The following is a 25,908-nucleotide window of genomic DNA, read 5'->3' on the forward strand; positions in this document are numbered from 1 at the left end:
TCACGAAACGTACTACAACTCTTGCTGCCACCGTTCTCTGCGGAGACTCATTGTACTATTTCCTTCCATAGTTGACAACATGTTGCGAAACTCATGGAAAAGAACTAGTAATCAAACAATGTCAAGGCAGATGATAAGAAAGCGAACTGCCACAACTTTATTCCAAGTCTCTCCAGATTTTTCTGCCTTTGCCTTTCGCCACTTCATATCCAGGGGTGGGATCCTACCGGTTTTACAACTGGTTCACTGAGTGCGCGCTTTGAGCATGTATGCGCACAGTTTAGAGAAGACTTACCTTCCGGATTACTGCTTGGGAAGAAAAACAGCTGAGGCATAGCAATCCACTCTGCTGCGTGACTCAGCTGAGAAGATAAAGGAAGATAAAGGTAAGTAAAGCGCAGGGGCAGGCAGTTGGGCCCACTTGCGAGTGGGAGTGAACTGGTTTGCTCCCAGCTGATCTTCGGAGCTACCGGTTCTCCTGAACCGATAGCATCTCACCCCTGTTCATATCCTACTTTTTTCTTCTTTGAAATTTTCACCTCTATCCAACTATGACTTTTTTTGAGTCTTTTCCATTCTCTCAACCTTATTGCTCTTCTTTCAAGCAACATCCTGCTGAAGTCCTTTTTCTCCTAATCAACTCAGTGGGATACGTTGGTGCTTTATTTTTACATTACATGTTTGAACCAGATAAGGTTGAGAAACAGGAAAAAAAACCCTTCCCTTTTTATGATTCTGTAGTCCCTATTTAGGGTAGAGATAGGGCAACTAGATGGAGATGGGCATTTACTGGCTGAATGCCCTTCCTGATGAATATGTGGAGTTCACAGCAGATATTTTCTTTTTGTGCCTTAGGAGAGAAATATCTGCCCCTCCCTAGGATTGATCTCTCAACTTCCAAGTAGGAGGCAATCATCTTCACCACTAGGCTACCACATTGCTTGAGATTGGCATACAGAGATTGGTCTAAAATCACCTACAGTAGTAGACGTCATAATGGAGTGAGATTTTGCTCAGTCCAACAATCTAACAGCTACACAACACTGCTGCTTTGAGAGGTATGAAGATACAGATGGAAGAAGGCATCCAGAAATGTATAATCAGCTATGGGTGTGGTGAACTGCTGATTTATGCCACTGTGTCATGTGGGATAGTGCTGAGTGTGTTTTCTGAGTAGCTGCAATGACACACATCCATGATGATAGTAGGGCATGTTGTCACCACTCATCAAACAACTTGTAAAATGAGCATGCAGCTGAAATGCAGGGTAAACCAGCTGAAATCCATACAGGTAGTCCTCGACTTACGACAACAACAGGGACCAAAATTTGTGTCACTAAGCAAGGCTGTTGTTAAATGAGTCAACCATACAGACTTTTTTGCCCTGGCTGTTAAGCGAATCACTGCAATTGTTAAGCGAATCATGCAGTTGTTAAGCGAACACCCCATTTACTCTGCTTGTCGGAAGCCACCAAATGGCGGTCATATGACCCTGGGATGCTGGGACCATCGTAAATACATGCTAGTTGCCAAGCACTCAAATTTTGATCACGTGACTGTGGGAATCCTGCAACAGTCATAAGGATAAAGACCGGTTGTAGGTCCTTGATTGGTTGTAAGTTGAAAACTACCTGTAGTCTTTCCAGTGCTAAAGATTTGCAGGCCCCAAATCCCAGATTCAATCATTTGGACTACTGTATCAGGGAAATAAGGCTATGTGATTATGAGAATGAGAGGTTACTGGGAGATTCCTTAACTACTCTAGGGCAGCTTCCTACAATGATATTATAGGCCACTCAGAGTCATCGCATGGTGAGGTGGACGGCAAACAAATTTAATAATAATAAAAAAAAGAACTGGAACAACAGAGGCCTTTAAGGGCATTTTGTAGGATAAATGCGGGTAGCCGATAAAATTCCACATAATAATCTGCTTCCTGAAACATTTAGTTCTCCTGAGGAGACCCCCCATCATTCACTGACAGAGCAAAAACAATTAATGAATGCTCAGCTTCTTTTGAGAACACGCCAATTACTACCTTTCCTTGGCTTGGCATAAAAATTGTTTTGGAATCTGTCGATTTTCAAAGAATGCTAGAATCAGTTGTAATGGGGAAAGGCAGCACATGTATATATGGTAACATCTAGCTCAATTCCAAAAGCATGGACCAAAAGCAAATTGTTTGAAACTGAACTATTTTGGAGAGTAAAATCAATGCAATTAAAAAAAAATACTTTGATGTTTTTAAAATTTCAAAAGGAAATCTTATCCATGATACCTTCTTATACACAAAATCATACTCTTAACTAAAAGCAAAAATAATAACTTATGGCTATGAATACCATTCATCAAATAGATTTAGTATTTTTTAGGCTGATCAAATTTTCCATTAAAAGAGTATTTCGTATATTTCAAGTTATCAAAAATATATGTCGAAAATTAGATTCCTTTAATATTCTGTGTAAGAGCCAGTCCTCTTTTCAAAACACACACGTGGAGAGGCACGCAAAATACAGCAGTATTTTAAACATTTTTTTAAAGAGACATATACATGAAAATACTATTTGGGAGGCAAAATTCCCCAAGGACAATTAACACACAGTATTTATAGTATTGTGCATCCATGTATGTACAGAAATTTAAAGCACGCAAAATTGTGCATTTAATGTACAATTGAAAGTTTTAACATACACTCAGTTGCATGAACAGCAACAAATTACAATAAGAATCAGAACAAGGACAAGCAATCAATGGCCAAATTGCTTTATATAGACAAGGCTGGATGGTATTCAACAAGATTGGCTGAAAACACATTGCCTCTCAAGTTGCTGCACGCACGCACGCACGCACACATATACACACAAACCAAAGGTTGTGGCCTAGCATTCCCTGCTTGAGACATTGCAAAGGATTGGGGGGTGCATTTTTGGATCTCATGCTGGTTTAGTGGCAATCTTCAAAATATTGCCATTGCAGGTAGCCATTCTGGCTGTTTTTGTAATCAAGCTAATCCTATTGTTAATATCCTACAAATCTCATTTATAATTTTTTATTTCCTAAGTTTTATTTTTTCCCTAAGGGAGAAGAATAGGTATTCTGTCTAGTGGCTAAACTTTCAGACAAGAGAGTAAAAAATTGGGAAATATTACCTGGTTTTTTCCTTTAGAGAGTTTCTTTGCTACCCAAATAGATCATCCGTTCATAACTTTCATATTGTTTCCCTGTCCAACCGAGCAAAGCAACAAGGCAATGATTTAGCTCACCAACCATTTGACTTAGAAGATGCCCTCTGGCTTCAGAGGAATTATTCTGGAATAACTGGTTTAGGAAGTCATCCCAGTTATCTTTCAGATTTTTTTTTAAATAGGAAAACACTGCTCCCCCCCCCCCAAAAAAATGGCTGGGTAACCATGCCTACCCTTACTCTTTTACTCTTAGTAAATGTGAGATAGATTTCTCTTTTTTACCCTCAATTATATCTCCTCTTCTTGGATTTGAGGAAAGTTAAGGAAAAATTGAGAATTAAACTCAAAGTAGGTCAGAACTGAGACACATTTCTACTGTATGCATGCTGTGGAACATTTTGCTTTTGTCATCAACTCTACTGAAGAAAACATAAAAATCGTAACTGTGGCACTACATTTCTCCCTGTTTTACTAAGTCAAGGGATTTTTTTTTAAAAAAAATTGTAGGACAGTAGCATCAGGAGAGATGTTACTGCTACATGAAGTGAGATTGCAGTGGGTGAAAGAAGAGGAAACTAGATCATGTGCCGCAGGAATCAAAGTGCTTAGTGCTTTGTGTGTTTGTGTGTGTGTGTGTGTGTGTGTGTGTGTTCCTGTTGATGGCAAAAGTAAATTCTTCCTGAAGAAACTCTGAATTGTGCAATATCTTTTTTCAAATATACCAGAAAGCTTTCCATAAGGCAGCATACCTATATAATCTATATCTTTATCTATATCTACATGTATACAAACCCCCATATCTACAAAATCATCTACATATCTATGCCATCTATCTATATCCCATAACAGTCATGAGCCAAGAGTTGACCAGCAACTGAACACATCATTTTGGTGAACATGTATGTAAGACTTAGAATAGAAAGATGCATATATCTTTTCAAAGCATTAATATTTAAAGACTCTTGGTATTCATTTTGCGAATAAAACATTCCCTTCCCTGTATGTATGTATGCATGTATGTATTTATGTACACCCATACATATGGAATTCTCTTTTCTCTTCAAAGCATTTCCAATTTTCATTGGCTCCACTGGAAAAAATGTACTTACACTTCAACAAAGAAGTAGACATAACTTTCTGCATGCTCACTGTAGTTTCTAAGCATTAATGAAGATGTGGGTAACTAATCCAGCAGAAAACCGAGTGCTGGTGTTTTTTTGGGGGGAGGAAGGGGGGGCAGATTTCCTGCAAGTGAGCAGACACTAATGAACACTAGTTGCAAGTCTTGATAGCAACATGGAAAACCTGGCGTTTTTCCTTAAAATTGGTAACTTGCTGCAAGTATTCACCTCTGCACATGCAAGAGATGATCAGTTCTTCTGTAGACATCAGTGCCGTCAACAACGTCTGTGGAGGTGATTTAGTGCATTCAAATGGCTCCAGGATGTGAGCGTCTCCTGATAAGATTGGGGTCTTGATTATTCAAAGACTTGTAAGCATGCTTGGTTCTCTCTGCTTTCCCCAGAGATCAAGAGGCAGAGAACTGCAGAGGTACCCATGCTCTTGTGAATAGTGCAAGTAGATACTTTGAATTCTGTGCAAAAACTTTTTGATGACGGCCACATTGTCTTGATGATGGCCTCATTGGTTTGACTAAAACTTTCATTTTGTTATCAATTACACTCACTCAGAATGGCCTATACCCCTAACAACAAAATCATTTAGTAGTACCGTCTCCTTTCCAGATCTTATAACGTACATTGATGATTCTCATGATACATTTCCATCTAAGAAGTGGTCCAAGGCAGTAATCACAAGGCTCACTTCCCATCACTTGGCCAACTAAGCCATCCTATATGAACATCCGTCTGCATACTGAGGAGCTGTATAAATTAAAGGGGATTCAAATCCTAATGGTATACTTACATTCAAAATATTGAGATCAGTAGATTTTACAAGAAACAAAGATAAATTGTAGTTGGGGGATCACTTCTTCAAAATGGCCAATTAGTAAACCATGATAAAGAAGCCACGCCACTACTCCTGAATCTACCCACAAATTTATGTGCTCATTCCCCATTTTTGACAAGGTGAACTGTCAAATTCCATTGATCAAACAGCCAAAATGTAAGAGAAGGGATAAGGTGAAAGACTTCCTTCCAAATAAGATCGCCAACTGAAGTTGTCTCTAAAACTTGTTTATATCAATTAGCTGGGTTTCCACCTGAAGAATGTTGGGAATTACCAACCAATAATGTGCAAAAATGACCTTGAAGATGAAAAGTGCTCTGATTTAATGATTTAGGGTAGCTATATCCTGAAAGATATCAATTCAAATGGTATAGCTGAAAAATGCTGTAGGAGCAAAACTGCTCATACTCTTGTAGATATGAAAACCACAAAATAAAAAATAAAACAGGGAGGGGTTTTTCCCCCGTCTCCTAGTAAAACTTTGGGATCCTTCCCAGTGATCGTTCCCACAGAAGGTTACAATGGAGGAAAAATGGTAAAATCAGATAATCTTCCTCAAATTTGTTTGCAGAGACCTTTTTGACTGCACCACTCTTGTTATTCTTCAAAATCAACATTATTTTCTGAACAATTGTTCTTACTGATGTTGCGTTGCCCAGCATGGTGAAACACAATAAAGTCACTGATGCTGAAGATTTTTTTTTTTAAAAAAAAATCAGCTCCTGGAGCCATGAATGCTACTCAATAAGCGAGGGACAACGCTGACTATTTAGGATGGGAAAATTCTGTAGTGAAACATTTTAAGTTTCCTGAAAATTTCTTTTTCACTTGAAAAAGATAACATTTCTTTCTGCCTTGTTAAGTACCAAATAAAGAGTCAAGAATCAGCCACCTAACTTTAGAACTTTAGAAGAAGTGCAAGTAAGCATATATGCAAAAGTTTTCCCTATGTCTTTTCTTAAAAAACCGTGCCGAAAGTCTGCCCCTCCGTTTGGTAGAGACCTGAACTGGGACTTCTGAATGCAGTTTGTTTTGAAGAACTAGTTTTCCATTTGTGGTAAGTGTGATCTTAGTTTGAAGGCAGGGCAGAGGAGCAGGGGCTACTGAGCAATGTGACCTCTTACAGGTCACTGCTGAACACTTCGGGGATGTTAGAACAAGACTGATCTTCTGCAATCCTGCCTTGACCCAACGGGCTGTGCAAATCTGGATGATCTCCAGACTGCTTGCTCCCTTCACTGGATAATATGGTCTTGTAAGGCTCAACATATATTCTACGGATGTTTGGCCTCAGTTCCTGGTATTTGTTTTTCCCTTCTTCTGGGAGACTTGAAGCATGAGGTAAGAAAGTACTGCGGGGGCAATCAATAGAAATACTGATCTGCTCACCAGGCGTGGGCTCTTGAGAGTAGTCCATGGCTTGTGTGAGATGGGGAGTGTAGAGGCCTTCAGAAAGAGAGATGGACTGGGTCTCGCTGTGTACACGGAGCCAGCGATGGTGTCGGCTGAAATAATTGTAGTGCTGATGTTTCCCATGTTTTTTCTTCCCTAGGAAACTCAAAGATTGCTTTGAGCCGGAATTCTTTTCTGGGTTTTTGGGTGAGAGCCTTCCAATTGACAGACTCTGCATGTTCTCTGTAGACTGATCAACCTCTGTCTCTAAGACACTGCTCCCTCTTGGGTTTTGTTTTGGAGTCAAGCAGGGTTTGATGTCATGGACTTGAAGGACATCTGGGGCGCTACCACTCAAACAACTCACGGCCTGATGGGAGATATCCTGGGAGGATGAATAAACCAAATCCAGTTCTCGTGGACTCAAAGCATCGCTGGAATCATAGTCACTGTCAGTTGGGAGGAACACCTCTGAGCAACCTTCTTCATCGGAATATGGTTGGGAATCTGCCAAGAGAATAAGAAAGATTAACTCTGAACAGTCCACAGGTCTTAACTGTGCGCCTAACTAACCTCTGCAGCAAAATGAACCTGAAATAGGTTTCTTTGTTACTGAATAAGGGAGCCCCTATGGATTTTACTCCACTAGTTGCTGCCGACTATAGGCGGCAGTGTGCATCTCCGTTTCAAGGCCCTTGAGCCATTTCAAGGCCCTTGATTTCTGCAGTCATGTGGCAGTATGACATCACAAAGTGCTGTTACCTTCCAACCGTAATGGTACCTATTTATCTATTCACATCTGCATGCTTTTGAACTGCTAGGTGAGCAGGAGCTGAGGTGAGGATGGGAGCTCACCCTGTCACATGATGCTGGGGTCTCAAACCTGGGCTGCGGTCTTTCAAGCTAGCAAGCCAGGATTAGTATGATACAAGAATTCAGCTGACACCTTACCTCTTAACTGCTGAGCCACTGCATTGCCATTGTTACTGAATATATTTCTCTAAATATGAAGAGAACTTAAGGACCATTTCTGATGTTCTCCTTTGGTAGAGGATATGAGGAATGAATTACTACAAATAGTGATGTTGATTGGGATGGTTGGTGGGATCATGGTCCTTCAACGAGATAACTTTACACTGCTTGCTCAGGTAGATCATTATTTTGGTTTGAGAAGGAAGTTAAGCATGCTGGTCTCAAGACTGTGTAAAATTATTGAACTTCATTCACATATTGTCCGAAATCAGAATATAGTTTCTTTAATTTTGGCTTAATAGGATGACTAAATCCAACTGCTTTGCTTTATAAATTGTGATCTGTAGCTTAGTTTTATGGGTGAATCTAGTTAATAAGGCTTATTCAACAAACCATGATTAAAACTATGGCTTAGTGTGATACATGAATTCAGCCAACGTCTTACTTCTGATAGGGCTACCATTTCTGGACTGCAAACATTCAGATGGCCACTCAGAAACATTCTGATACTTTTCAGCCCAGAAATGCTAGTCCTATAATTTTTGAGTTACCTGTTTAGTGAAATCTTGTTTTTTGATTCTTGGACCATGTCCTGCATCTGCTGTTGATCTCTTGATTTTGTGTGATGCTTCATCCCTTCTTTGGCATGGACTTTGGATAGGTTGTTAACCTTACCATGAATTACTGGCTTTATGTATTCTTGACTTCTCTATCAGTCATTATGTTCAATTATCCAGCCCTGGGATAATAGGAGCCCTTATAGTTTTAGGCTTGCTTAAAACTATCTCTCCCCATTGTATGCTTTGAAACTCTGATAGCATATGAGGAAACAAGGAATCCATTAGAAGAATGCCAAATGAATGGCTGTTGTGCTAGATGTATTTTCAGAGCAAAAGCAGGTCATTAATAGTGCCTAATTCTGTAGTGCTTTTAGTCTGAATGGAAATCTGCATAAGCCCTACTCTGAAATGTATGATCACAAACAAAAGGTATGATTAATCACTATGATTATTCCTTTAGACCAGGGGTGTCACACTCAAGGACCGGAGGCTGGATCTGGCCCGCGGGGCTGCCCTGGAAACAGCGAAGGCCTTCCCGAGCTCCGTTTTCACTGGCAGCGGGTTGCAGAAGGCCGTCACAGCAAAAATGGAGCTTGGGAGCCCATTTTCGCTGGCAGAGTGCTTGTATTCTAGAGATGCAAGCTGTGGATGCCACTAAAAGAGAACAGAGAAGGGGATAGTTGGTGGATGTACAAAGGTAAGATTCAGACCTTGATGGGGAAAATTGGCCACTAGAATGATTTTTCCAATACCGGCGCTCTAAGGAAATTGAGGCTGGAACCTACCACATTGGGAAGCTAAAAGGGATTATGACAATGTTTGGGAGAGGCTTCCTCAGAGCCTTGGTAGCGCAGTGATTAGAGTGTAGTACTGCAGGCTACTTCTGCCGACTGCCGGCTGCCTGCAATTTGGCAATTCAAATCCCATCGGGCTCAAGGTTGACTCAGCCTTCCATCCTTCTGAGGTGGGTAAAAGGAGGACTCAGATTGTTGGGGGCAATACGCTGACCCTCTAAACTGCTTAGCTAGGGCTGCAAAGCACTGTAAAGCGATACTTAAGTCTAACCGCTATTGCTATCCCCCCTCCACTCCCATGTTTCTGATGCATCATAAATTGTCAATCTCAGTCTTTGGACCAATCAAATACAACCTCTGTTGTTACTCAGAAGGCAATTGACTTTTTCTTACTAAAGGGGGAGAACACAGAAAAAGCTTGCTGCTTGTTCTTTCCTGCATTTTCTGGACTGCCTGACTCTAGACAGCCGGTCTAACCTTTTGGGATTTTTGCCAGCCGCAGGAGCTTGGATTCTCTGGAAAGTCCCATGGCTGGTACGTGACGCCACTCATCTGTTCCCAACACAAAACGGAGAGACCAGACCAGCGCCGGGGGAAAAAAATGCTCCCAAACCAAACCAAAATAAAAACAAGCCTTCAATCTCAGAACATCGCAAACATCAGCTGCGTGGGCTTCCCACAGTAGATTTATTCTGATGCTGGGCTGTTTGTGAAAGAGGCTCTGTATTTATGTGCAGATCTCAGTTTTCAGTCTGCACGACATGGGAAATAATTCATATCAATTTGTCACCTGAACTGTCTACTGGCGGAGGTGGGGAAGGGAAGAGTATTGTGTATGATAGTGTGCTTCTAGATTTGTATGCTGGATGGATACGGGGGTCGTATATATTCTGCCGGGACAAATCAGGCAAAATGGAAGCAGGTAGAAGAATAGGAAGTCTTGTATTGCGGGCCACTGAGTTTAATGGAACATTAACCTTGTGCTTAGCAGAACAGTGATAATTGACCCTTCTGTTCCCCTGCCTGGTCCTTTTCCAGATAGAAAGGATAGTTGTTATCCAATAGATATGGAGGGCAGTGGTTGGGGAAGGCTAACATACATATTTTTACCATTTTATTCCTTTAGTGTTATTATTACTTTTTTAAAAAAATCATGTGACGCGCAGTGGCTCATTAGCTTAATGACACTGGAGACGGTCTTTGATCCAGTGGTCCCAGTCTTAGCACTGCGTGGTGGTGGGGGAGGGGTGAGCTCCTGTAACTTCCCTCAACTTCTGCCCACCTTGCAGTTCAAAAGCATGTTCTGTGCGAGTAGGTAAATAGGTACTACTTGGTGGGGAGATGAGTTGGTGCTCTGCACAGGCAGTCAAATAGTCATGGTGGCTGTTTATGAGGCAGCTCTGGGGAAGGGAGGAGACCTAGGATGAAACAGCAGGAAGAGCTGCTTGTCTTTCTCCCTGGTGCAAAGCCAGCTCGCCCTCTCGTGGCACATCATGGGAAGTGCGCAAGAGTGTAACTGACACAGCTGGTAAACAGGCAGTCAAACTGTTACTGGAGTAGAGTAGAGTAGAGTAGAGTAGAGAGGAAGAATAGAATAGAATAGAATAGGGCCTTGGAGGTCTTCTAGTCAAGCAAGAGAACCTGTACAATCTCAGACAAGTGATTTTCCAGTCTCTTCTTAAAAACCTCCAATGATGGAGCACCCATGATTTCTGAAGGCATTTTATCACAACTGTTCTGAACTTTATCATAGCCTCGTAGTCTCCTAGCTAATGTAACAGTGCCATATGGTTGTTGTTGTTATCCATTGGTGCAAGTCTGTGTATTGCATATTTTTGCATTCCAGTATTATATAATAATTCCTTTAGGCAACTCCCATGCTTCCCCCCCCCCCCCCAATGCATAATTCTTCATATTTTGATCAAGTCCCAGGAATGAAGAACATATGGATCTTTAACATACATTGATTCATCCAGAGCCATGTTAATAATTCTGTGGATGTCACCTCCAAATGCAACAATAACAAAACAAGTCCAGATCAAATAGGTTAATATTTTAGCTCCTGAATTATGTGTCCAATATCAGGAAGATGACATTTATTTAAGCTAGGCTGAGTTTTTGTGTTCACGTTAATGGGCTTATTTAGCAGAAGATCAGCTCTAGTCATTAAAACCTACATATGCAAACACACAAGGATAATGACTGAGAAAAAAGGCAATAATTGGATGATTATGTACCGCTGGTCAGCAAAAGTAGCACTAGTTATCTCATGTGTGGCAATGCAGAGATTTGTGGTGCAGCATGAAACAGGTTTTCGAGGGTTGAATATGATGTGACATATCCAGAGATGCTCAAGCAGAACCATTTTAATACTGATTAGAATATAGCATATGAGTTGTGCTCATGCTACATTAATTACATTGGCGAGGGAATTTAGGAGCCAAGATTGTGAATGATGCCAAATTAGAGAAGGGAATTCTTCAGAATAGCAGCAGCACTTAGACTTATATACTGCTTTACAGTACTCTAAGCGGTTTACAGAGTCAACATATTTCCCCCAAGAATTTGGGTCCTCATTTTACCGACTGCGGAAGGATAGAAGGATGAGTCAACTTTGAACCAGTGTGATATACATATACCTGTGTTTTCCCGAAAATAAGACCCTGTCATATAGGTTTTTTTCCACCAAAAAAGGCACCAGGTATTATTATTTTTGTGGGGGGATGTTGTCCACTGAATCACCACTTGTGCCCATCGCCCCGGGCCTCTTTTTCGCTGTCAGAGGCCTTCAGGAACTTCTTTGGTCAAAAAGCTTTCCTGAAGGTCTCTGCAGCTGATAACAGAGCTCGATCCAGAGCTCTGTTATTGGCTACAGTGGCTTTCAGGAAAGGCCTTTAGAAAAGGCCTCTGTAGCCCATAACAGAGTTACGGATTGATCTGGAGTGGGCGGGGTCTTAATTATTTTTTGGGGGGGTAGGGCTTATATTGGGTGCACATATAAAAATCAAGCTAGGACTTACTTTCAGAGTAGGTCATATTTTCGGGGAAACACAGTAGCAATAGCACTTAGACTTATATACCACTTCACAGTGCTTTACAGCTCTCTCTAAGCAGTTTACAGAGTCAGTATATTTTCCCCAACAGTCTGGGTCCCCATTTTACTGACCTTGGAAGAATGGAAGGTTGAGTCAACCTTGAGCCAGTGAGACCCGAACTGCCAAACTGCTGTCAACCAATGATGAGCAGAAGTAGCCTGCAGTACTGCATTCTAACCACTGCACCACCACAGCTGATAGATAGATAGATAGATAGATAGATAGATAGATAGATAGATAGATAGGCAGGCAGGCAGGCAGGCAGGCAGGCAGGCAGGCAGGCAGGCAGGCAGGCAGGCAGGTAGGTGAGAGAGATGATAGATAGATGATAGATAGGTAGGTAGGTAGGTAGGTAGGTAGGTAGGTAGGTAGGTAGGTAGATAGATGATAGATAGATAGATAGATAGATAGATAGATAGATAGATAGATAGATAGATAGATAGATTGATTGATTAATGCTTCCTTGGTTAATTTAACTGAATATTATGTCTGGAGACCTATCATAGAGATGCCAAATCCAGTGGGAAATGTAAGACAGCCACTCTGAGTTCTTTAGGGAGCTCTAGCTTACAGTGGTGACTAAGTCCTACTGAATCAGAAACAGTGGAAACCTTGTGCCTTGATGAAAGAGGCGACAATATTTTCCCCTTACCAGCTTTTCTCCTTGGCATCCCCATCTCTGGGGAAGGAGGTGGGGATGGAAGACAGTCAAGATGGGAGGACGTAGAGCTTATTTTCTTCTGCAGGGGCTCCTCTGAGAGATCCAGAATTTTCACGAGGGGCAAGCCAGAGGTTGTTGGTCTGTACCGTGCATACTGCAGTGCTTCATTGATCCACCTCATTTCCCGCCAGATCTCATCAATTTGCTGCATGAGGAAGTAATACAGACATATTTTCACAAGCAACTCTTGTTTTGACAACTTTAATTGATTTCGGTTAACTGCAAGAGAAAGATAATCCTAGTAGAATTTGATAATGATCTTCAAGATGAACTGCCTTCTCATGCACTCAAGATTTTTGACACTGAACCTTCTCCTTCCAATTTTCCAGACCACTTGCATTTTATTTGCATAATTAATTTTGGCCTAGCTAGGAAACCAGAACAACCCCCAAATTTCTATGAGTTCTGACTTTCTGAGGTATTTTGGAGAGACGATGTGTTTTTAAAAAAATGTTGAAAAAAAGGTCAGAAGTAATTATGTTTCATAACTTTGGGTTTTTTCTTCTCTTGTTTATTTCCTGGCACCTCTTTTTCCTCCCCCCTTCTTTTATATTTGTTTTTTTACTCTATGAAAAATCTTCAAAATAACTGATTAAATAAAATCAATTATGAGATCCTGGACATAATTTAAGGTATTAATTATATCCTCTGCATATAATTATATCCTCTGCATATAATCAAGCATATCATATCCTACATTTCTTGGAAACGTCTAGCACAATTCCTTAAAAACAAGGAAGATGTGCACATTTGTCACTTGCCTATAAATAAAATAGAGAAATTAATCAAAATCCTCTAAACCGGGGTGGGTGGGTGGGGACTCGCGTCGTCACGTGATGATGACGTATCATGACTTTTTCTCCCTCCGCTAAACCTGGTGTGGGCATGACCAGCACATGATGCATCTAGCCCGTGGCCTGCGAGTTTGACAGCCCTGCTCTAAACCCAAACTTACGAGGGAAAACATGGAAAGCAAAACTCAAATTTGTAAATACCGGTAAATAATGGAACATTACCATACTTTTTAAAAACCTTAGAACAACTATTGATTGGAATAGTGTTCACAATAGTTTTCAAGTTTGTCATACGGTGCCATGCTTTTCTGTTTGGGTTTTTAAAAATTTTGTCAGTTCTTTAATACGTGTTTTTTTCTTTTTCTTTTGTAAACTAGTTATTTGCCATCCAGAGTCATGGGCAGCCGTATAAATTTTCTGAATGAATAAACAACCAAATAAATCTTTATCTCTCATGTGATCTTATCCAATCTATTTTGATGGATGTAATAGAACAAAAGTACAACTACATAATTCTGATTCTGTCTTTAAAAGTGTCTTACATATGCTGCTGCACATTTAAATGAAGATTTACTTTTAAATTCAGCTTTGGATATTTGTTTTATCTTAGTAAATCCCGATAAAAGTTCTTTTCTCAAAATTCCATAGCCTAGTTTGTTTCAACGTATTCATTGCCTATATATAATTTTTTACTATCTAGTTTCTCACCAGTTCCCCGTTTCTGAACACCGTTTATGGACTCCTTGATTCTTTACAGTGTTTGGATTGTATAGTGACTGACTTAGATCTGGGATCATACAAATGTTCTTGTGGTTTTGCGGTTGTGGCTGAAGATTGTGGTATGTGGTGGAGTTGAATTAGTGTTTCTTCCCCCGCCCTTTTCTGCTGCCAGTAGGTGGAATGCAGCTGGTTTTCATTTGAGAAGGAACCTGACAGGTCCAATATGCTGTCACAGTAATTTGGTACAAACATGGTGGTTTAAAAAATGGCCACATTTTCATCAATCATAAACAATCATGCAAACCAGGACGTAAGTTTCTGTCTTCTCTATGAAATGTTTGTCAGGAGCAGAACAGACCTCCTCACTTGTTAGAATCTTTAGCATTCAGTAAAGTCTTAAAACAATTAACTGTGTGTGAATGTATATAATAATTTATGTCTTTATGACTTTTTTAGCATATGTACAAGGTTTCATTTTCTTCATTTATCAAGTTTTTGTTCTGACCTAGGCTTCTCCAGCAGCACGAAGCCGAGTCCTCGTCCCGATAAACCCCTTTTATTTAATTTACAGTGAATTCCTCTGCAGCAAAGTCCCAGCCCGTAGTCTTTCAAGATAGTTCACAATTACCAACGTATATCAGGCTTGGAGAGTGGCCAGGCCGATATTTTTCAGATGCCGCAATATTTGGCAAGAATGCAGGAATGAACTAATTGTCTCTTGCAAAGACCTCTCCCCTTTCGCTCCTCTTTTATTCCCTATGGGATGGGCCATTCACCATCCACCTGTGGCCTTACTCCAGAGGTGGGTTGCTAATTTTTTTCACTACCGGTTTGGGCATGCTCGCACATGACGCTTCTGTGCATGCATAGAAGTGTCTGGACGGGTGTGCGGAGCCTCTGGCCACCGCTACTACCAGTTCGGCTGGGCCGGGCCAAACCAGCAGCAACCCACCTTTGCCTTACTCCTAAGTCGATCCTGGTTCCTTAGCTGTTTCCTTCGTCTGGCAACTCTGCACATACGCACACTGGGAACAGGCTACAGCTGTTGGTCTGCCTCACTGATGTCTGACTCCGAAGGCAGCTGATAACTGCCAGACGGCCCTGGCCCCATCTCTGCCTCTGATGCAAAGCCCTCATCCGAGCCTCATCCCCAGACTCCAGGACTGGCCGATGTTCCTTCCCAACTTCCTCACTGTCAGAATCTGCTGCCAGTTATGCTGGCCACTGGCAGGCCACAACAGTTTTTGACTGCAGTTTGTTTTTAAAAATATAGAAACAAAAAACTTGCCATAATTATTTACATATCTCTCTTAAACCACACTACTCACTAAAGCACCAAGAAGGAACAAGTAATCAGGTGCAATAATTGGCATAAAATGAAATCTCTTTGTGGGGTGATGAAGCTGCTGGGAATGTAGAGTTAAAAGTTGGGGATGGAGGCGGGGGAATAGATAACCTATGAAATGACCTATCTGGATGCAAAGAATTAGTGTACAGGCGGATGTGGGTAAAATGTGGGTAAAAAAGTAGATTAATACAAGTAAATTTAAATATGGTTAAAAGCTTTCTTTCTATTAAGTGGTGTGTAAAAGAAGGCATTTGTTTCAGAGTTTTAAGTCAAGACCCATTTAATAGAGCTAATGATTTATTTACAAAATGTAAATAATGTGACAGTAAAATCACAGAAGAGTATTGCATCCTGGATTCAAATTTAAGATTACTGGAAACTATCAGAAGCGGCTAGAGAAATCTGCCAATATAAACTATTTTTTTAAAAATGGATTGAATTGGTATCATCAGACTGGCTGTCAGTAACAACCCTAAGAAAACGACTTTGATTCCTCAAGTTTCCTCAAAGTTCTATTTTATTAGACATGTCCTATTGGCACATCTGGGAATGCCCAAATCTGAAAGTTTCCAGGCTTTCCCTACTCAAACGAAAGTTCAAGTCCCTACCCAGCACCCACATGTCCATCACATGGTCCAATCAGGCATTGTCCCAACTGGAGATGCCTTCCAGTCACACTACTCCAGGTGCAGGGCAAGATGTCCTTGATTCTCTGAGAAAGGAATGTTATTTTGACTATATCTATACCCACTCCATATGATTCCCCCTCCCAATTTCCCACAGCATTAAATGTGACAGGTCTAAAGGCCAACTGTAAAAGATGGCTTCCAGGCCTGACCCTGGGGATGACTCATAGCAACCACATTGATAGATTTTTCTCTAGGACGATCTATTTCCAACCTGGTCCTTCAGATCTTCCAATGGTGGAATCATTGCTGAGGTAATTAAGGCTATCTACCTTGCTCTTTTCTTCAACCTTCCAGGACTTTTCTTCATAGCAAAGCACAAAAGCATCAATACACTTTCTATCTTGCTTCTTCAAGTCCCGTGTTCACTTCCAAAGAGGGTCAAAGTGAAAACCAGGTCCTGCCTGATTCTGCTCTTTGTAGCTATAGATACCAAATTTATTGCTATTCTACCAAATGCTACTGTGATCTCCTTTCTTCTGGTATATAGACTGATATCTTCCAATCTGTTGGCCACTGTAACTTTCTCCAGATCTGCTGGCATAGTTTGATTTACAGATTCTTCTGCAGCCTGCAATTCTTCTGTGTAAATATTCCATAAATTTGCTTGATGCTTGATGGTGTTACAGATATCATCATAGGATGTAAGCTTTTCCAAGTAAATGCTGCCTTCTGTAACGGACTTACGTTGAATTTATCAATGCCAAATGGTATTCAAGTGAAACTCCAATTGTTTTGGGATTATACCCAATTCACCTATTACTATTGGTAAGTGTTATTGAATTGATTGTAATTTGTTTGATTGTTGTGAGCTGCTCAGAATTATTGAGAGTCAGGCAATATAAAAGTTTACTTGATATTAATACTGTAGTATCCATAAAAATCAATAACACTTCAAAGATAAAGATAAAAGATGGCAAGCGTGATGACGAGAGGGGTCTCACTTTACTTCTCCAAAAATTGGGGTGAAGAGCCAGATGTTTACAGTTCTTCTAAGCAAAGCAGAGTGGGGAGGGGGAGCCATTCAGTTCTTGGGGGGGGGAGGGAAGGAGCTTATTTCAGAGGGCATCTTTTTAAAGATGTTGAATCAATTGGTCTCTAAATTTATATGGCAGGGGAAAAAAACCAAGAATAAAACCCAAAGCTATGCAAGATACCAAGGAAAAAGGAGGATTTGGCGTACTGGACTGGGAACGTTACTATACTGCGGCCATTTTAACATGGATAAAAGAATGGATAATGTTGAGAAACAAAAGATTACTCAAATTGGAAGGACATGACCTCCAAGCAGGATGGTATGAAAAAGGATCTGTACGTAAGTATTAGGTTAGGGCTGCAGCCATCCAAACGTAGGAAGCAGGCTCTAAGTACCTTGGAGGGAGGACTCTTGTAACTTTGGTTTCTAAGCAACCGGTCATAACTCAAGGACTACCTGTATATAACCCCAACTGACAGATTTTTCTATAACACTTCAGTCATATAATTTCATCCCTGAGATTCACTCATAAAGTAAGCAATTTGAACAAGACGGGAGGGAAAAGTGAAATAAAGTCTTCATAAAACTTAAGTTATATTTTAACAGCCACCTCTTTATGCCTTGCCTCGCCCAACAATTCTCTGCTTAGGTTCCCAAATGCCACCCGTGCCAGAAATTAACCCTGACTAGTGAGAAAACAGATGGTTACCTGTATGTAATCTAGGACTTGTTGGTGTCTTAGTTTAGCAGCAGCAACTTCACTGTCTGAAATGGCTTCCCTCAGGGACTGCTGAGTGCTCAGAAAATCTAGCTCTATGACAGCGGAAAGGCGGCAATAGAGGCTAATAAATTTTTCCTTGTAACTGCAAAAATGAACTGCGGAGACAACAAAGCACATAAATAAGTGTATTAAAGAGGGGACCCGCAAAGACTTACCTTTTGAAGGGGCTTAATCAAGATCAATTGCCATAGCTTACATTATTCCCTGAAAAACAAAGGATTATGCGAAGAGCTAAAACTACAGAAGGGTTTTCACTGTTACAGTGAAAACACAAAAACATCATGTAGGGCCTTAACATCAAACAGAATTACGTGGCTTAAACTTTTGTGGATCAAAGACTACCACAGGTATTAAATTAGATTAGAAGGCTACAAAGAAAGCGGTCATATATCTCACTTACATATCTGGCTGTATTTATTGTTATACTTTGACAGAGGTGGGCTCCTACTGGTTCGGCTGAACCGGTTGTAACTTGGCTGCCTAGGTTGCTGGAACCAGTAGGGATCCAGGCCTGCCACCACCCCTGAACTGGTTCTCTTGGCAGCACCATAGATGCCACCATCTTGTTTTTGCCTTCTGTGCATGCCTAGAGCAATTTTTGTTGCACTGCACACGTGGGCGCATGACACGTCCCTGAGCGAACTGGCAGTAGCAGCAGCCAGAACCCACCCCTGTACTTTGGATGTACTGAAGAACTGCCTTGAAATTTTACAAAGTGATTTCTCATCATTGTCCTATATTTGGTTTGCCCTATCTCAACTGCATTGTTCTACATTGCCAATGGCTCACTAAGCATCTCTGCATCTTACCACATTTAAAAGCTTTTGCCACACAGGCTCTATCTGTTAAGTCCTTACAAAAGGTCAAAGTGATTTTTTCTATTGGACAGTTTCCTGTCGATGCAAAGCAGGGGTGTCAAACTGACAGCCCATGGGCTGGATATGTCATGCCAGGCCACACCCACCCCAGCTTTGCAAATGGGAAAAAACATTGCAAAATGTCACGTGATGGCAATGTGACACCGCAAGTTTGACACCCGTAATGTAAAGAGTATGCAAGCTTCAAATGTACATAGAAATCTCAATCAGGCAGAATGAAAACACAAGCAAGAGTATGCTTGGGCATAGACGTTCATCAGAGAAAGTCAGATCTAGCTTCATAGACTGAAAAATGACCAGGGGTTATTCATGCATCATTTGAGTAAAATCTACAAAGTTGTGTTGATGTTAGCATAAGCTTAAACTCATCAATAATCATTGATGGGTTTATGCCAATGAATAACTGCTTTGTCTCAGTTGTGTATCAAATGAGCAGTAAATGCCATTCTAAATTGTACTTGATTTCTTGGGCTACGCTGCACAACTAACTCAAGGACGACATTGCTAAACAGTCCTTCCATGCTTTATTATGGTTAAAATAGTCAGCATCCATGGATAATAGAAGTTCTAGTCTAGAGGTTCACTTCTATCTACAAGAATTTCCTACAGATGAAGATGCTGGGCCATAATATTTTTCTGTCTCAATAAGACAAACACAACGTAGTGATAATTAAGATCTCAGCCTACCCAGAGTAGCAATTATCTCATTACAAATTCATCAAGTCCTTATGCATAAGAAAAGACCAAGATGTATAAATGTATTCTGAAAGAATCGGAGTTCAGCTAAATCATGGATCAAAAAAAGAACACTGGATACGGTCATAGACCATATCAGACTCTTTGGTGTCATCCAGGATGTGTTAGAATAAACCCTCATAATTCTCAGCCTATACATCTGAAAAATACCAGATTAATGAAGTATTTGGACTTAGATGAGACTCATCTAATTTGTTAAGGGTTATTGAACAATAATACCTCTAGATTCTACTTGATGAAGAGTTTCATGCAATTTGAAAATGCACAAACGTTCGTTACATCTACAGGTACTGGCCCAATACAAAAATATCACCTTACTCAATTGTGTATACCTTTCTGAATATGGATTTTCAATTCTGGTTAATCATGGTGCTTTCCCCCCCCACCCCTCCCAATAAAACTGAAAAAGAAAATACAACAGCAGTAACAAAAATTGAAAGGGTGCAAGTTTACATTTCTGTTCATGTTGCATTTATAAAAAGCATGTTGCCAGATCTACATCTTAGGTGTGATCATATATTGATCAGAAATGCTCCAATAAGCATTATTTCTGTCTCCACAATAGAAAGGAATATTGCAGACCTAAACCTGGGCCACCCCCTCACTCTTTGATCATTTTCTGTTCTGAACAATTACTACAGTCAACCATGAAGCACATCCTACAGGTAATTATGTGTGTTTCTCCAAAGCTTTTTCAGATAGTATCAGCTCTACACACGCTGGGTTCTTCTTGCACAAACCATAACCACTGTGGGTTAATACTGAATGTTTATTCAGTATTCAGAACCAATGATATAAGGAAAAGGCTTTTGCCACACACTGAATTCAATCTCCAAAAAGGTTCTTGGCACACACAAGAGCGCAAAGTCAGCAGCATCTCTGTGCAGCTTATTAAAGCAGCTTTCTCAGAAACATGCCATTGTCTTTTACAGGTGCTACAGGTTCCAAGGAAAGGATTAGGCTGCTTTAAGAAGTTTCAGACAGGTGTTGCCATCATGCTCTGTGGACAGCTAGGGAAGTTTCTATAAAAAGCTTCTCAGTGTCATGACAGCAGTTTATGTTAGCTGATCTAAATGTATGTTATGTGTTTTTAACAGAGCCATCTTCTCAACAAAGAGTTGAACTCAACTCTCCATTGAACAAAGAGCCTCTGATGAATTTTTTTTAAAATATTCACTGAGTCACCAACATACTCTATTTACGAACTTTTAAGATCAATGCTGTATGTTTAGGCTCAGTCCATATTTTGCCTCAAATCATCCCACACTGAAATGCCTGGCATCTCCAGAAACAACTATTAAAGAATCCCACTTAAACTCTCGGCAATCCACTTCTAATCAGCAATGTCAAAAAAAAAAAAAAAAGGAAAGTTGCAGTAATAGGAAAACTGCAATAGATTCTTATGGTACTGCCTCGAACCTTGGGGTGTCAAACTCAAGGCCCGGGGGCCAGATCTGGCCCTTGGGGTACTTAGATCTCGCCCGTGGGGCCACCCTGTAAACAACGAACCAGCCCACGGTGCCTCTGCCAGTGAAAACAAAGCTCGGGAGAGCGGACTTTGAGAGTTCCATTTTCGCTGGCAGAGAGTTGCAGGAGGCCATTGCAGCTGAAAATGGAGCTCACAAGAGCCGTGGGAGGTCCTCCAGAGGTGTTTTCGCTGGCAAAAAGTTGCAGGAAGCCATTGCAGCCAAAAACAGCTCAGGAGCCTGTTTTCACTGGCAGAATGCTCCGGCCACCACAGGCGCCCCCGACACGAGTGATGTCAAGCTGGCCATGCCCACTTTAGCCACATCCACCCTGGCCTCCTGAGGTCAAACACAACCCCGATGTGGCCCTCAATGAAATTGAATTTGACGCCCCTGCTCTAACCTAACACAGGTAGTAGCCTAGCACTAGCATTTAGTAATAGTGCAAATTCAGTTTGATTTATTCCGCACTGAATATTTGAAACATTTCAGTAATCTTAATAGAACTTTTACTTCCCTCAATTGTTTTATAGGTTCAGCAGGTTTTCTATTGTTTTAAAGGCTTGAGAAAGCCGTACCAGTGCAATTGAACGTCACCATTTCCTTTTAATTGCTTGAAAATCCGTGGGGTTGTTTTAACACACACACACACACTCCCAAGCCCTCTCTGATCATACCAACATATTTTTCAGTAGTGACTTTTTTCCCATCATTTTCCAACAGGGTTAATTTATTCTCTGAGCATCTTGGAAGGCTCACAGCTTACCCTACACAGGTGGCACTTTAGCAAAATGACAACTGCTGTTTTATCTTCAGAGGTGTATCTCTTTTACTGCTGTGCGGTTTGAAAACCAGGGCTATAATGTTGGTGTAACAAATGTTAACTTTAGCAGAGTCATCTGTGGTTTCACAGTTAAAGATCCAGTAGCTCCCAACTAATAGGGAGTGGAAGTTTCCAATATTTGGGAGGTGAATCACAGCTATTTTATAGGCACTGGGGGAAAATGTGCAATAAATCAGAAAATGGCCTCTGCTGGAGGGCATGAGATCAGTTACTTTTTGTTTGGAAAGTAAAATTGAGCTGTTAGTAGAATTCTCCCAGGAGTGCTTATGACTCCTGCATTATAAATTCACTGCATTGAGACAAATGCGAAGAGCAGCCCAATTCTTATTGTTTACGTCAAACAGCTTTACTAGCTCTGTTGTCTGCGCAGAGGTCTAGTGGATATCAAATGTGCTTCTAATCCTACTGGAAATATCACGATTTCTGGATTTACTTTTTTGCACAGTAGTATGGAGTGCACTTAAATGGCTACTGAGGATGAGGGTGGCATCTCTGGAGGGGAGAGCTGAGCTTGGGGCACCTACTTTCCTTTTTTTTTTCTCATGAAAAATATGAAAAAAGGAATCTCTGCATTTTGCTGCCAAACTTTAGCAGCACCTCTAGGGACTTTCTGGTTTTACAAAAAGGAATAAGGGAAGTGCAAAGTCTAACCCTAAGCCTCAATGACCAAAGCCAATCCTTTTATACCAAGCTAAACACCGGATGCTTGGCCCTGTTGGCAGGGGAACCCATGAATTGTAATCAGAGATGGTATTCTACCAGTTCATACCAGATCGCCCGAACCAGTAGTGGAGATTGTGGGTGGCTCCGCCCACCACGCCCAGCTCTATGGCGTCCCATTTAGACCCCTTTTTTTTGCCAAAAGCGCATGCGTGGAAGGATCTGTGCATGGGTGCATGCTCATATTTGTGAACCCGTAGGGAAGGTAAGTGTATACCACCCCTGATTGAAATCCCAAAGCATCTGGAGATTACCAGATGGGACACATTTGCTTTGAATCCTACTAATAATATTTTATTATGGGAATGGGCAGCATGGAGCCGTGAGCAACAGGGCTATTTCTTGGCAGTCTACCAAACTCCAAGCCTTTGCCAAAACATCATTTAATTTAAGAATGAAAAAGAATACTGCAATACAATGTAGGGACATCTAGCACCATAGTGTTGACAATCCCTAGGGCTAATTTGCCTTTTGGTTAATGAGTGTTTTGTAGCTGGCCATGTGTACATGGAATAGTAGTCGCACTTAGACTTATATACTGCTTTACAGTGCTTTACAGCCCTCGCTAAGGGGTTTACAGAGTCACTGTATTTCCCTCAACAATCTGGGTATCCACATTTTATCAACCTTGGAAGGTTGGAAGGCTGAGTCAACCTTGAGCCGGTGAGGATCGAACTCTTGGCAGTCGGCAAAGTCTGCCTGCAATACTGCATTCTAACCACTGTGCTCTTGCCAGCAGATTGTGAATAAGAAAATCACTTTGTGAGTGTGCTAATCAGATGCTCTCAAAATTACAAATGTGTCCCTGACCTGATGGAATCAAAGTCCATCTAGTTCAGCTTCTTATCTTTTCTGGTTGTATTTGGGAATCTAGACATGGAGGAAGCACCCCCTTTCCACCGTTGATCCCCAGTCCTGGTAATCAGGGCAGCTATTCTTCCAAACAAATGAAATGGACTTACTCCAAAAAAAGACCAAAAAACCAACAACAAACCACTGCTCTCCTCCAGAATGACTCCTAATTAGCAACATTTGTCACAGAAATGTTTTCTCTCCTATATAAAATGACCAATGCATACATAATGGATGTATTTGTCTCAGCTCCAACTATTCAGCGTAGGCAAATAGCGGCAATTATGAAGGACATCAAAATCCCCGCTAAGGCAGACCGACCCCAATTTGCTTTGCTGATTAACCCATCTCAGAATGACCTGATTCTGCATGCTTTGTTACACTCAAGGGTTGTGTGTTGCGTGGTATCTGGGCGGCTTCTTCAGGCCGGGAATGATGACTAGCCCTTGTAACCCAGTTAGCGGGTCTCTCTCTCTGTTTCTCTCTCTCTCTCTGTCTCTCACTTATCTGGAGTCAGAGAGAAAAAGTGATGTTGCCAAGAAATCGCATGATTTATTGACTCTCAGCTGCGGAGGGGGAGGCAGAGACTGGATGGGGGAAACAGATACAACATTGTGATTTTATTGTAAGGCAAGTGGGTTAATATTTCTAGGAGAAGCAAGGTAGTATACCGAGTTCAAACATCTGAAGAGGGAGGTTAAGGAATCCTGTGTGCAGGGTGTAAGGGTTGTTCTGTCCTGGGGCAGTGCAGACGTCGTCTGAGGCAGGGAGCAGGAGAAGAAAGGAAACATTGTGACCCAGTTCCAACACCTCCTGTGTATACAGACGGAACAGCTTAGCCTACAGAGGGACACGCACAGAAAAGAAATGAGGGGAGGGGGGGAGGAGAAAGATATAACATGGCATTTATAGCAATACCCCTCCCTCACAATGATATAAAACATTAAACTCTCACAACATCTCCCAGATAGGCATGCCTATAAAACATAGGCATTTGGGTGTGGGTTGAAGGCGTGCAAACATGCGCACATCACACACACACACTGAGATATGCTTTTCTTAATCCTGCTTCAGAAAGGGTTTCGTGCTCTAATGTTCCATGTTCAAGCATACATATACACATACAAACCCAGCCTCCCCCCTGCCAATTAACATCCATGTTACTTATTAACCAGAATACTCACTCCATGATCTTTCCAAGAGTTTCATTTGGAAATCATTCATTTGGATTTTCATGGAAGCATGAAAATCAATTTGGTAGAAATATTCAGAACTTTATTTTTTTTAAAAAACAAAACCCTAGGGAAAATTTTGGAGGGTGTTTTGTCTGCTCCTTTGCTCTTGGATCAGCCTGCTACAAATTGGCACAATGCAATAAAATTAAAAAATTAAAAAATTAAAATAATAATTAACAAGTTGCACTAGAGAAAAACATGAACGTTTTTTAAATTAAGGATTCTTTTTTACTCCAAACTTAATTATGGATTATATCCAGTGGTAGGATTCAGCCGGTTTCGCACCCATTCGGGAGAACTGGTTGTTAACTTTCTAAGCAATTCAGAGAACCGGCTGTTGGAAGAAATCTTCTTTTGCTTTTTTCCACTTTACAGGGCTAATACTGTAAGGAAGGCAGGAAGGAAACATTCTGGTGTTGTTTCTAGCCTAATCTTTATTGCCCTGCTTACAGAAACTGCCTCTCCAGTTAACCCTATTAACATTGTAACAGCTACGGCGAAGTACTTATTGACCTGAGTGATGTTGAGTTGGCCACGCTCACCTAGTCACATGACCACCGAGCCATACCTACCCAGCTGGGTATTAGGGCAGAGACCCAGTTGTTAAATTATTCGAATCCCACCACTGCTTATATCTACATGGTCTACTCTTCCCTAAAGCATTGCTCCCGTTACAGGCCGGGATACTTTAAGGAAAAGAGACAAAATTGCCGCTTATTTCAAAATGGGATGAACGCTGTACAAATATTTCAGAGGCGCATGTGGCACAGGTTCACGATCATGGGCCTAGAAAACAAAAATGAAGCAGGAGAACAACTTGATTAATTTGTTTTATTTATTTTATACAAATTTATTTTATTTTATTTTTTATAAATTTATTAATTTATCCAGTGTCATTGATTTCTTCATGGCTTACAGTCTTCCAACAATCAAAACAATGCCCATATACTGGATTGTTGATTGAAATAAAATTGATTATAGTATTGGTATAAGCAGGGGTGGGCTTCAAAAGGTTTAGCAAGGGGTCCTCTGCCGGGTGGCTGGGTGAGCGTGGCCACGGTGGGCGTGGCCTAGTTGGTCTCTTGCATCATGGCAGGAGGGTGTTTCTGCCCTTCCCGGGCTCCAGAGACTTACCTTGAGTCTCCAGGAGGGCAAAAATGGC

At 41.1% G+C, this 25,908-nt stretch overlaps 1 protein-coding gene across 1 annotated transcript in view; it reads right to left on the bottom strand.

The window, feature by feature from the left end:
* Window positions 1-6,186: 6,186 nt before the first annotated feature.
* Window positions 6,187-25,908, bottom strand: part of ANKFN1 (ankyrin repeat and fibronectin type III domain containing 1) — a 131,066-nt gene continuing 111,344 nt past the window's right edge. Inside the window, exons 15-18 of the mRNA XM_087710330.1 lie at window positions 24,183-24,351; window positions 17,924-18,090; window positions 12,622-12,835; window positions 6,187-7,055 (exon numbers count right to left, since the gene is read on the bottom strand). Coding sequence (XP_087566456.1) covers window positions 6,277-7,055; window positions 12,622-12,835; window positions 17,924-18,090; window positions 24,183-24,351 — 1,329 coding nt within the window. The 3' untranslated portion in view covers window positions 6,187-6,276. The remainder of the gene's footprint in view (window positions 7,056-12,621; window positions 12,836-17,923; window positions 18,091-24,182; window positions 24,352-25,908) is intronic.

The sequence above is a fragment of the Thamnophis sirtalis genome, unplaced genomic scaffold (assembly GCF_051295495.1).
Source record: "Thamnophis sirtalis isolate CommonGarterSnake01/CBP01778 unplaced genomic scaffold, rThaSir2_p1.2 scaffold_3, whole genome shotgun sequence".
In the NCBI taxonomy this organism is placed as follows: domain Eukaryota; kingdom Metazoa; phylum Chordata; class Lepidosauria; order Squamata; family Natricidae; genus Thamnophis; species Thamnophis sirtalis.